General features: G+C 34.2%; 2 protein-coding genes across 3 annotated transcripts in view; one reads left to right on the forward strand and one right to left on the reverse strand.

Moving 5' to 3' along the window:
• Positions 1 to 5,532, reverse strand: part of LOC108744018 (testis-specific serine/threonine-protein kinase 2-like) — a 16,669-nt gene extending 11,137 nt beyond the window's left edge. The window contains exon 1 of the mRNA XM_025980092.1: positions 5,002 to 5,532. Coding sequence (XP_025835877.1) covers positions 5,002 to 5,306 — 305 coding nt within the window. The 5' untranslated portion in view covers positions 5,307 to 5,532. The remainder of the gene's footprint in view (positions 1 to 5,001) is intronic.
• A 4,116-nt stretch (positions 5,533 to 9,648) lies between these two features.
• LOC108742004 (melanization protease 1-like) overlaps positions 9,649 to 13,756 on the forward strand; it is a 17,847-nt gene continuing 13,739 nt past the window's right edge. Inside the window, exons 1-3 of one of the 2 annotated variants that reach the window (XM_025980089.1) lie at positions 9,649 to 10,015; positions 10,068 to 10,362; positions 10,841 to 11,022. In XM_025980089.1, the coding sequence (XP_025835874.1) occupies positions 9,946 to 10,015; positions 10,068 to 10,362; positions 10,841 to 11,022 (547 nt within the window). In that variant the 5' untranslated portion in view covers positions 9,649 to 9,945. The remainder of the gene's footprint in view (positions 10,016 to 10,067; positions 10,363 to 10,840; positions 11,023 to 13,756) is intronic. The other variant, XM_025980090.1, reaches the window with a different exon arrangement.

Below are 13,756 nucleotides of genomic sequence, written 5' to 3' on the forward strand. Positions count from 1 at the left end.
TAGGCAAATGCTGAGGCAGTAATATTCCACAGATAATCTTTCATTCTCTTCTGTCTTCATTTCGTTCGTCTCAATTTTCTCACCCGAACCACCACCCACCCATTCCCACGATTCCTGAAAGCTGGCTGAAGAGGGCCTTCCGCCCTACCTTCCGGCGTAGTCCGGAGGGACTGCCCGCCCACCAGCATTACTGGGTGGTGGGAATGAAACACCCAAAAGAAAGAAGAAGAAAAAAACTGAGCAATACTCTTTGTGAAATTGACCACTCTCTAGATAAAAACTTGTTTCTTTCCCTCTTTCTTTATCTCATTCGTAACCAGTAAAAAAAATACTAGTCGCACGATCGCTTTGTCTCTCTCTCACACGTTTCTGTCTGCATTTACCTTACAGCAAGGATCGAGAATGCGTAGTCCATCCTCTACGTCTATGCTTTTTTTGTTTCCTAACCTGAGGGCATAAAGAACAGGAAGAATGTTCCAACAAATGTATTGAGTTCATTGGAGATTATGTAGAAAAATACTTTTTTTTTGTTGTTTTCTATGACTTTTATCAAATTTATTGTTCCACCCTCATATTAAACATACGACAACACTTCAAGGCGATATTTACTGGGTTATTCTAAGAATGTTTTGTCCACTTTGATGATTTTTGGAAAGCGTCATTGTTACAAGTGTTCTTCGACAAAACCATTTTTGATACTTTTAGTATTATTAATGCAACAGGAAAAGCATGAGTACCTACAGAAGCACAAAAAATGGTTCACTGTTCTTTTCTTTTAACAATTCTGGTTACTGAGAACGGAGAGAAATACAATGTGGTTTATGTACGATGAGATGCACTACCACATTTTGCTAACTTATGTATATAATCGTTTGACTTAACTCTCTGGATTATAGGGCTATTTGAAGTTATTAGTTTACACTACTCCAGTGGAAAGATTTGAGATATAGGAAATTGCATGATTCAAAATATTGCTTTGTCGAAAACATTAATCGCCATGCATTTTGGTAGCAAAGACGTTTTCGAGAAATCGTTAAAGGACAAAATATTCTTAAAATAATCCAGGCAATAACCTTAATAAAGTTTTGCCGTACATTTAATGAATACAATCAAATGAATCATTAATGACAAGTTTATTAATGCATAATTACTTACAGTTAAGCCCGCTTTTTAATTAGAAGTAAAATGTTATACACAATATCTTAATTACACATTCATTAACTGTCTCACTATCTTTTAATTAAATACAGAAATTAATTAGCAATAAATATCTGGTAAGAAGCGGATTCTAAACCTTTTTTCTAGTACCAAATGTACCTTCGCAATCCAAAACCTAATTTTGTGCCCAGCTTCTTCAGCAATATTCAGGGTTGGCATACGCAGTGTTTTCTTATGGAAACCAATTTTGCAACGGAATGCGTTTTTTACAAACTCTGCGTTAGCGGTAATAGAAGCATGAAAATGCTTTTTATAGAAAAGTTTCAGAACTTAAAAAGACCTGCAAAAACTCCGCAACGACATATGTACATTCCGTGTTTTTAAAATAGCGGAATTGTCTACATAAAATTTGTATCTGTTTCAACAGATGTTCTTTTTAACATTGAACATTTTATACTGTAGGTGTCTAATTGTTTTGCTCAAGCACATTCAACTTACATACAATTTAGACATCTTTTCGAAGTGAGTTAGTTTAATATGAAATATTATTCTGAAAAATTCTGAATTTTATACCCACTACACGCTACCTCAAATTAATGAGGGAAAAACTGTTGCTGTTGTTTAATCATAGTATATTCAGTATATATAGTCACATTAGTACGACGGATCGTTAACCTTGTAGGTCGGTTGGTCGTGGTTGCTGTTATCACCTCTAGTAGTTTATTGATGCGTAAAGCCAAAGGTCCCGGGTTCGATTCCCGACGGGGGTGTGACAACAACAACAATTTTTCCCTGTATAGTGGGTATAAAATTCAAAAATGAATTTTCAGAATAATATTTCATATTAAACTAACTCACTTCTAAAAGTTATCTAAATTGTATGTATAGGGTTGTTCGGAAAGTTTTCGTATAATAAACAAATACTTTATTAAATTATATATTGACCGTTCTGGTCCAACACCTTTTGCCATCTTTCTGGTAGTAGCATAATTCCACGCTCATAAAATTTTTGGTGTTTGCTGGCAAAAAACTGATCGAGGAGGTTTTTGACCTCCTCATTTGAGGTGAAGGTTTTACCGTCTAAAAAATTTTGGAGTGACCGGAACAAATAATAATCCGATGGTGCCAGGTCTGGAGAATATGGTGGGTGTAGCATTGTATCCCATTCAAGCTGTAAAAGCTTTTGGCGAGTGACCAAACTTGTGTGAGGTCTCGCGTTGTCTTGGTGAAACACTACACCTTTCCTGTTGATTAGTTCTGACCTTTTCTGTTGAAGTGCATCATTCAGTTTGTCCAGCTGATGACAGTAGACTTCCGAATTAATCGTTGTGTTATCCGGTAAAAGCTCAAAAAAAACGATTCCTTTAAAATCCCACCAAACAGACAGCATCACCTTTTTTTGGTGAATATCGGCTTTGGAAATGGTTTGAGCCGGTTCATCTTTTTTGCTCCATGACCTCTTGCGTTTGACGTTGTTGTATACAACCCATTTTTCGTCCCCAGTGATGATGCGCTTCAAAAACGGATCATTTTCGTGACGTTTGAGAAGCGAATCGCAGACGTCAATGCGGCGACACAGATTTCTCTCTGTGAGAACATGGGGAACCCATACATCGAGCTTCGAGGATAATCCCAGGCCTTTCAAGTGGTCATAAACTGTTGAATTTGATAAATTTAACCTCAATCCGATCTCACGTGTTGTTATTCGCCGGTTCACATCAACTAATGCCTTTATCGCGTCTTTATCAGCTTCAACCGGCCTTCCCGAACGTGGTGCATCTTCGACATCAAAATTGCCGGATCGAAATTTAGCGAACCAGTTCTGGCACTGGCGTACTGTCAACACACCTTCTCCATACACATCAGTCAATTTCTTTCTGGCTTGAACAGCATTTTTACCCTTTCTGTAGTAAAACAGTAAGATATGTCGAAAATGCTGCTTATCGCTCTCCATATTTAAAAGGGCACCAACCAAAAACTACTGCGTAGAATTAATTGGAATTTTTCACACACAAGCCTTGCTATATGAGCTCTCAAAGCATATAAAAATTATACGGCTTAAATGTGAAGTTGGGTGCAAAAGAATACAATTAAATCCTCTGTCGGGAAAAAACAAAATGACTTTCCGAACAAGCCTATATGTTTAAACGTAGTATATTCAGTATATATAGTTTAGTGGTCAGAACATTGGTGCATAAAGCCAAAGGTCCCGGGTTTGATATTCGGCGGGGGTGTGAAAACAGCAACAATTTTTCCTTCATTAATTTGAGGTAGCGTGTAGTGGGTATAAAATTCAAAAATGAATTTTCAGAATAATATTTCATATTACACATTCAACTTGTTGGTGGCACCCTAAATTTCATTTGTTCCTTTACAACTTAATTTTGTTTACTAAAAAAATTTGTCACACAGTTAGGTAATAGGTTTTCAATGTAAATTTTATTCTCGACAATTAGTTATTTTTATTGCGAAATGTGCACTTAATTGGATTGCGTGGGACCTGGGGGCGAAGCGACGCCCTCACTTTCTGTCGCTAATTTAGAAACAATTTTTAAAACAATAACATGTTATTAAAAAAACGTAGGTTAGATTATCTGTAATTTTTTGTAATAATCAAATTGCTATCTTGCTAAAGGCCATTAATTATTCAAGACGAACAACGATACTGAAATTAATTCTTAATTAAACGTGAACCAGATTGCAGTAAAATTACGTTCTGGTTAAATTCAATGCCAAGGCGAAATTGATACTATATGTATATTCATTATGTCCAATCCTATTTCTAGAATTTCGATTTACGAGATAAGAAGGAATTTGTTTTTTTGCAAGCAACAACCTAAAAAAAAAAACTTTTGTGGGGCTAACTTTTCCTCATTGGGCCGATGGCCGTGCTATAGTATTTATTTTCCTTATTCAGTGAGTACACCGATTAATCGACGTTTCGCCAATTGCTGCGGTTTTTTTTTTAAGGGATTTCCTTTGTTTGTATACTTGTCTCTTTTCTTTTTCATAAAAAATCGTAGAAAATTTTTTATTAGGTGGAGTATGGTATGGGATGAAAGGACCCTGTCATACAGTTCACTCTCGGGTCCATTAGGATTTACTACGCCACTGGCTAATGTTTGTCTTTTGGAGCAAAGGCTTTCTTAACGTAGGTTTTAGTTTATTTTATGGTAATTGGTATCGTTTGCAAAAATGGTACATAGTAGATATAATTATTACGTTGTAAAAACACTGATGCATGACTTCATCAATATTACCTTAAAATTTACCTTGATATTGAGGAAGCCTTCGCACTGAAAGACGATACGTTGCACGTTAATGTTAATGTAATAAATAAACTCTGTGCGCCTTCCCTGACTTCACTGTACGCTTTATATGTTCTTATCAGTATTTTGTTGGGCAACCAAACAAGTAAAGAAATAAACTGGACCTTTGAAAATCGAATGGATTAGGATTATCTACTGTGGAATTAAACTAAACTATAAATAAAACATTAACACCGAAAATCTACTGTACAAATACAACATACAACTCCACTTAAAAAAAATTAGAAACCTAAATGCGTTTTGAAATACAAGGTAATACCTTTATGACATTTTTAATTATTAATAGTGGGTAATATGAGATATTATTGTGAAAATTCATTTTCCATTCACTACAAAACAAAAAAAAAATTGTAGAGGATGGAAAATTGAAAATGAATTTTCACATTAATATTTCGTATTATCCTTATTTAAAGAAAGTCTCTACCTGAGAAAAACACCCTGTGTGTCAAAATACGTGTTATGTTTCTAAACAACATTATGTAGTTTTTTCTTTTTGTAATAAAAAAGTTGTTACCTCATAAAAATAAAAACTCGCGGCCCTCTTTGCAATATACTGTGCACTTGTATGATGTGGGGATTTTCAATTTTTGTCAAAATGTCCAGTTCTCTGGGAAAGAATTTTTCTAAGAAGTCTTTCGGTGCTTTCTCTTTGTCGAAAATTTTACAGGCGAGACGCGTTCTCTTGGGTCCGGACCCGTCCACATAGTCGGCTAAATGAACTGTTGCGTATGAGCCCTGGCCGATTTTTCTACCAATTAAATAGCCTCTCTGTTCTAAAGCGTTCACTTCCGAGTTACGAGGGCTGAGTCTAGCAGCCATAGGTCATTTGAAGGGGGCACGACCTAAACTTAACCAGTACTAGTCAGCCCAAGACAAGGTCCAAAATACATCCCGCACAGAAATTTCTTTCTGCTACTTGCCAATTTGATTTTCTTAATTCCACTCCAAACGCTTAATTTTGTCCCACTTAAAATTTATTAATTCCAGAGAACTTGGTTTTTGACATAAAACACGAACTTAAATTTTGTCACACAGGACACTAGATATTATATAATTATGATTTTCCTGGGACAAAAATATTGTTTTGTGAAGCCCTTCCTGATTTAAGGTATTAAAAAACTGCTTACATAATGTAGTCAAAAATAAAAAACGTAAAAGATTTATAGCATCGCATGTTTGAATATCTATCAAAAAAGTTTTTTATTCTGTTTCCTTCCTTTGCGATCCTTAATTTATTTGAATAAAAAAGTTTTTTTGGGAAACCAGAATGCAGGCAACCGGGTAATACTTACATATTAGTTAGGTACTGTTATTTATTCAAGAAAATGCAGACAAAAGGAGTGAAATGTTATTTATTTGTTATGCAATCTCCAACCTACGTTTGGCCTTTTTGATTCAGGTTTTGACAAGGTATAGATTACTAATGGGCTATTGAATAGAAGTTTTAGTATGGAACCATTGCGTTAAAAGGGTTTTATGAATATAGCCTCTAAAGATGATAAAACCACAAAGTTACCTTTTCTTTTACATGGTGCGTTTTTGAGTAATCATAAAAAGGCACCCCTTTCAGTTTTCTACAAATAACACAAAAACGAAGCAATTTTCGAGATTTTTACAAGTTTTGTTTGAAAACTTTTTCAATTAAACCTACGGTTTGACTGTAATGAGCATATCGCGTAGTTTTTGGGCCACCCTGTATACCTAAATTGTCCAGAAAAAAGCTATAGATGATTTCATCATCATAAGGTCGTTAGTCCTAAGACTGGTTGGACACGCACCTCCACTCTTTCTTATTCTGAGCTAATCTTCGCATTTCCCTAAAACTAGAACAACCCATATCCTTAACTATTTGCGAACAGTAATCTAATCTAGGCTTACATCTACCCCTAACTTCCGTTTCTGTTTCTAGTATGTCTCTAACAAGACCTTCATGTCTGAGACGGTGTCCTACTAACCTATTTCGTCTATTTCTTATTGACTGCAATAGAGTCCTCTATTCTCCTATTCTTTCTAATACCTCCTCATTTCTAACCTTCTCTATTCACGGTATCCTCACCATTCTTAACATCATATTTCGAATGCTTCTAACCTTTTCTTTTCCGTCTGATGTAATTAAATAGCTTAGTAATCTACCTTGATAAAGTCTTGGACCAAAAAGGCGAAACATTAGTTCGAGATTACATAATCAATAAATAAAATTTCACCGTTTTTGACTGATTTTCATTGAATAAACATTAATATCATCATTGAGGAAGGTAGTACAAAGGATTAGTTAGGTATTACTACTGAGCTACTGCAATTGCTACTTTTTTAAGTAACATAATTTTTTTGTTTCCGATGTTGAAGCAATTATTTTATTCTATTATGGGGATACAGCAGAACTAGGTATCAGTGGTTATCTTGTTCTTATGTAGGATAAAATAAGGTATCTATTTATTACTATTTACAAACACTTTTGGTATTACTACCTATTGTTTGTAATATAACAGACACAAACATAAATTAACTTAAGTTATTTAATTATTATTTTTATCGGAAATTGCGATTTCTTGTTAATTATCCGTAGCCAACAAAGTTGATTCGCCGAACAAGATCAGAAACTGTTTTATGGATATGTTTGTTTATTGTTAATGAATTTCAATTATCAATTTTTTTTTATTTTCGATAAACAATTTTTAAACTGTAAACTTATTTATGAATCACTTTGCATCAGTATCATCATAAAACATCCGTAGCCAACAAAGTTGATTCGCCGAACAAGATCAGAAACTGTTTTATGGATATGTTTGTTTATTGTTAATGAATTTCAATTATCAATTTTTAAAATACGTATTAAATTATCCTGCACATCCACAAGTGCATCCCATGCTTGCTTCTAACGGTGGTATGGCAATCCCTCTGCATTCGTTGGCCAGTTTCAGCGCCAAAATAAAAACCGTGACACTCTTGAATATCTCCCAGTGATACTTGTTCCTATAGAGTTTTTTAAAATATTTGCAAAACCCGCAGATTGCATTACAGACGTACTGAGCCCCATCATCAGGTCCGTCGTCAGCGTCATCGGCGTTGGTAGCAGGAGTTAGTTCTGTGACGGTTACATCGGTTTCTTCAGTCATCTCTTTGATATAATACGCTTAGGTCTTTACAAGAAAATAAAAGAAACAATATATTAAACATTTTAAAACAATTTCAAAAAGAGCAAACTAAAATGGCTAATGAAAAAATTTAAACATTATTTGTTACTGTAAAACAGTAGGCATGTGTATTTGTTGTAACAGTAGTGAAAGAATCGATTGTTTATAAATGCAATAATTTTGTTTTAATAAACAATCTTACATGTTAAATAACCGTAATCCAATGTTGTTGTAAACAATTATGTTTTATTGCAAAGTTTAAATTTTATAAATCAGACAAAAATATGCAGTTACGATGTTAATGTGAGAAAGTACGTGCGGAGATTATTGGCTTCAAATTTTTACCACATATTCTATTTATCGATTAAAAACTAGATGATAATTTATAATAAAATCAGTTGTGACGATTCGAACCGGAAGGAGGTAAAAAAAATATTATTAATTTTTTCGCGATAACTTAAAGGACATTCAGACTGACTTCAAATGATGATACTTGAAGGGTTTTTAGCATCTCAAATCGGAGAGGGGTGAAAAATTCGTGTTTTTGGCATGTTAGCTTTAGGTGTTATATTAAAATTAAAAAAAAAATCGGTTGTCTGTAAGGTCGGTTTACTGACGATAGTTGAACGTGACAACGTCATAAGAAAATACTGATGGAATGATTTCATTTTTCAAAAGAAAATTTTAATTTTATTTGTTTGATAGATATTTTGTATGGATATAGAGAAGGAGGTAAATGGAAATGTATTATTGTATAGCAGCTGTCCACGCGGACGCATCGCTCACTCAAGTAGGAGAGAGACAGATGTCGAACGCTGCCGAACGCGGAGGCCGATTGTGCCTCTTTGTCGCTCGTTCCGCGCTCTCGCTTGCACTTCAAGCCTTAAATGGAACGCCTCAGAGCGAGGTAACGCCTCATGAGTCACGTTTTTTCGTGCGTGCAGCCGGCTCCATCGAATTATAAGACGTTGTCACGTCAAAAACTAGGTAAATATCTAGATAATAGAACCGTTTATCGCAAGGGAAAAAGGAGGTGTGATGGGGGAAGGGTGGTAATGACTTGTGCACCAGGAACAAGTGTTTTGCAGTGAGGACTAAGGATAGGCCATGGGAGTAAATAAATATATTAACTAAAGCTTTTCTCTATTTGATTCCTTAGGATACGGTAGGAAAAACAGCAGGAACGATGTGAGCGTAACGGTCACGACTTATCTTTTGTTCACAGGAATATGGACCTAGTTGTGATTTACTGAAATAGAAGGTTTTTTCTCTTGAACGGGAGGATTCCGACAATTACGATTATCATCGTTGACCTAAACATTCCATACCCAACATACCCTTTGTGGATTTTAGTCTAAATACTAAAGTTGCTAATTATCAAAAATTCAAATCGCAGCGAATTGGACGAAGTTAAAAGTTCCAATTCCCTACGATTAGAATTTTTGGTAGTTATTTATAACATGGACATGAAACATAGTTTATTTACTAATGTTGTAGTTATCACTTAATATTATGGGAGTCGGTGGCAATTTTGAGTCCCCCCCTTTAACTTATGACCACTTGATATTATTATCTAGTCCATTGTAGAGTATGTGGTACTTAAATATCTGAAGCCAATAGGAGGGTCTCTCGTTTCGGAACTCCAGGCAAAAGTACGAAACACAATTTAAAAAACTACCTAATGATTTTGAGGTCAAATATAAAACTATAACAAATAGATATGTTTTGAAAAAACAAAATGTAAATTTATGCAAGTACTTACCTTCATTTACGTACGAAATATGGAAATGTTAATGTTACAGATAATACAAGAATTTTTGTTAACGATGAACGAGAAATTTATGTACGATTTTGATGTGTTAGTAGTGATGTGACAATAGGTATGACGTATGACATTTATTTTTTGGATTGTTCCCTAAAGAATTTTTAATAGAACTGACATTCTCTGATTTTTTTTTTCAGTTGGAAATTTTAAAAATTAGAGTAATAATCGAAATTTGAAATAAAAGCATAGAATTTTTGGTTCAATGTCGTAGTACACTTTTGTATCAAGTTGATCAGCAATGTGTTGATTTTACATTTATAATTCCATTAAATAAAAACAATAACTTATTATGTTATCAACGGTAGCTGTATGTAGGTGATTCTATTATCGCCCACATTTTATGTTTGTGATACACGATCAAACAATTCGCTAATCTTCAAAGCTTCGAATCTGCCCGTTGGTGTTATTATATCGTCGAAATAATGTTCCGCGCATGCCATTATTAGATGTGCAGATGAAAAAATAACCGGCACAGGGTGTTCTATTTTGTGGTTTCAATATGCTGTTTTGGACCGAAAAGTTGTTAGTTTTTCTGTGTGTTTTTGTTACAAAACTTTTTGGGATAAGTCGTAAGTACATTTAAAATTTAATCTCTAATTAGTTTCATTAAAAGATTTGTAGATTCGTTTAAAAACGAAACAAGCCATTACAATTGGAATTTGCTAGATTACGAACATTGCGGGGAAAGTTTGTCTGACAGGATAATTGGCGGGACAGAAGCAAGCTTGGGGCAATATCCCTGGTTGGCTAGGATAGGATACAAATACCGTTCGATTTTTGATGACGGCGACAGTGATTTCGATGATGAAACGGATGATATGGAACCAACATTTCGCTGTGGTGGTTCACTTATAAACAAACTTTACGTATTAACGGCTGCACACTGTGTAATTAATATTCCACAGAAATATAAAGTGTAAGATCTTTATACAAATCTAAACATATTTTTTTCTTATTTATGATCAATCATGGGGCAATCAAGTTAAACTACAAACTACGCTCGTGAATCTGGAACAACAAAGTAGCTAAGAGGAATTTCAAAATTATTTTGGTGCCCAGATCAAAAATTATTGATTTATAAAATTCTCGTTTGTTACACGGGCGACCTGGGTCCTATTCTTTCCTGATGCAATGTCTTTTTTTCTTCATTTCTTTTAATAATTTCTATTTTCTTTTTATGTACTTCTTGAAGGTTTGATTTTGGTTAGTTTATGTTTGAAGTTAAATCATTAGTAGTTTATGCGGCTCTAATTTTTGACCTTGACACCAAATTAGTCTCTAATTTTGGCATTTTCGAAATTAATTTTGCCGGCTTTGTTGTACCTGCTTTAGATAATTGAAATGCGTTTTAGAATATCGCAAAGAATGCTATAATGACAAGAATGTACTTTCAGGTCTATTGTAAGATTAGGTGAAAACTATGTAGACACAAAAGTAGATTGTGAAAATGGCATTTGTGCTCCACCATACCAGGATTTCAAACCTCAGACAATTATACCCCATGAGCATTATGATACTCCAAAATTTCACAACGACATAGCGCTGATAAGGTTAAACTCAACTGTAGCGTATCACGGTAAGTTATGCGATCACAAATCGATTGTTTCGTTATGCAAAGGCGGTTATTAATCGTAAAAATCATCTTATCTGAATATGATAAGGAATTTTAAATATTGAATAAAATAATTCGAAGCAGTCTGTATTCCGTCGAAACTGCCAGACGCGGATCGCGATTTCGATCTTTTTGGATCTCATCAGCGCGTCGCAACAGTGTTGGAGCATACGTAATTCTAAAATGTAGCATCGTACTACAGATGGCGTTTACCGCGCCATTTGTGGTGTTTTCTAAAACGCGCTATTAAGACAGCAGGTAAAAGTTGGTCTGTGTTCTGTCGGAGCTGTCTGCGACGCGCTGATGAGATCCAAACAGATCGAAATCCGCGTCTGGCAGTTTCGACGGAATACAGACTGCTTCGAATTATTTTATTCGATTATGGTAACGTGCCTATCACGTTGAGGTTAGCTACGCCGGGATTCGTTTTAGCAAGTAGATATTCATATATTTAAATGGACCTTGTTGGAGCATACGAAATCCTAAAATGTACCATCGTACTACAGATGGCGTTTACCGCGCCATTTGTGGTATTTTCTAATTTCAAATATTGTTTGTTAAAAATTATAAATCTATTTTTAGTTGCATTTCTGATAATATTGGGGATTTATGGGTTCCTTGTGGGTTTTAAGGGACTGTAAATAATAAATTCACATATCGATATTAACTTTTGAAAGATCGATACTCTATAAATATTATTCCTTAGTTAATTTTTTTATAATGATCTATGAGCTCTTACTAACAGAGATGCGAAGAATTCTTGTTACGATGTATTTCAAATAGAAGACACAAAATAGGGGAGGGCCATCTATTTTAAATACTTAGTGTCAAATCGTATGGAAACTTTCTTCAGAAATACAAAATGCAGTTTTTAAGATAATATAATAATTTAGTGTTGTTTATTAATAAAACTGTTCTATCGTTTACTGAAAAGCTCGTATAGGGTTTACATAAGGTAGTTGCACAAGGGGTGCAAAGTCGTTAAAAGTTTAAAAAGAAAAATGAAGTGACCACGGCTCACACTTTTTGAGCATGCGGTTCATAATATATAAATTATCAAATTTGGTCCGAAAATATTTACAAAATGTTAAATAACTTATTCCCTTTGCATAAACATATATACAAACGGCAATGTAAAATTATGTTATATATATGTATAACATTTACTGACGATGTTCGCGAAAGAACGTGTCAGGACGTTCCTTCATGCTCCGGGCCGCGCCGACTTTGTTACACGGAGCGTCTACTAGCAACCTCCGAGAAGTTCCCGACTGGAAATTAGTTCAGAGAACCCGGATTGTGTCCAGATCCGGATCAGATTTTCTGTAATACGGGCATCTGATCAGTTTTTGATCAGGGTACAGTACTCTATTCATTGATCCACCCATCTGATCAGTTTCTGATTATAGTACAGTACTCTATCCGTTGATCCACCGATCTGATCAGTTTCTGATCAGAGTACAGTACTCTATCCGTTGATCCACCGATCTGATCAGTTTCTGATCAGAGTACAGTACTCTATCCGTTGATCCACCGATTTGATCAGTTTCTGATCAGAGTACAGTACTCCATTCCTTGATCTGGTCATCCGATTAGAAATTGATTAGCGGACAGTACTCTACCTGTTGATCCAACCATCCGATCAGAAATTGATCATAATAAATTATCCTATCCCTTAATCCAGTCATCTGACCAATTTCTTATTACAATTTAATGCTACAAATTGTATTACGGTTTCGGTACAATCTTTAAATCAAGATTGTATCTGATTTTCTGAACTGGATCATAATTCATAATATGTAATATTATTCGTCAAACAATGACTTAAGTCAAAGAACGCGATAGGACCTTTACTCTTGTTACAAGTTGTAACTAAGTGTAACTCACTCACCCACTATTCGGAAATTTAATTAATAGTGGAATAAACGTAGTCAAAATAGAAGCATTGTTTGGGAATAATTTTTAACTGAATAAAAATTCATAACAACTTTTGAAATGTGTTCAAACAGTTTAAAGTTCAATGTCTACAGGTTGGTGTTGTATCGATTAAATCTCTATTTGTTTATTGATAATAAAAATTAGCAAAATTAGTTAACTTCATTTTTAGGATAAATCATCAGGCACTGGAGCTTTTGATTATGCTGATTACGACTTTGATATCGGATTTGCAAAATTAAAAATGGCGGATATAAAATGGTCGAACAAAATGTAAGAGTGCGAAAAAAAAAATGTAATATCTGTTCGAATTTGGTAGTTCTTATCATTTATTGTCGTATTCTTATCAAATTTTTCAATGATTTACAATTTTTTTAAATATTGATTTAATCAAATACATTCATTTCACACGGTTGTTTATCAATTTAAAAACGCCATAGTAGTCACCACGTATGCATGTGTAATACTTAATAAAATTATTAGTTGTGGTAAACTTAATTCATTATTCAGAACTTTTGCAATTGTCCAGAAATCGTGTTTATCCCGATTTTCGCGTTTTTTTTTTAATTGTTATTACATCTAAAAGATAATAAAACTAATTAACAATACCTTAGCTAACACCTCTATTTATTCAAATAAAAATAAATTTTATTTTTATTTACTTTTAATAGTGTTAAATTTTGATTTTTTTTAAAGGTATAGTTCAACTTATTCTTATAAAATTAAAAACGCGCATGCGTCATAAAATAGATCATTGTGGCTT

Source organism: Agrilus planipennis, unplaced genomic scaffold (assembly GCF_000699045.2).
Source record: "Agrilus planipennis isolate EAB-ADULT unplaced genomic scaffold, Apla_2.0 scaffold239, whole genome shotgun sequence".
NCBI lineage: Eukaryota > Metazoa > Arthropoda > Insecta > Coleoptera > Buprestidae > Agrilus > Agrilus planipennis.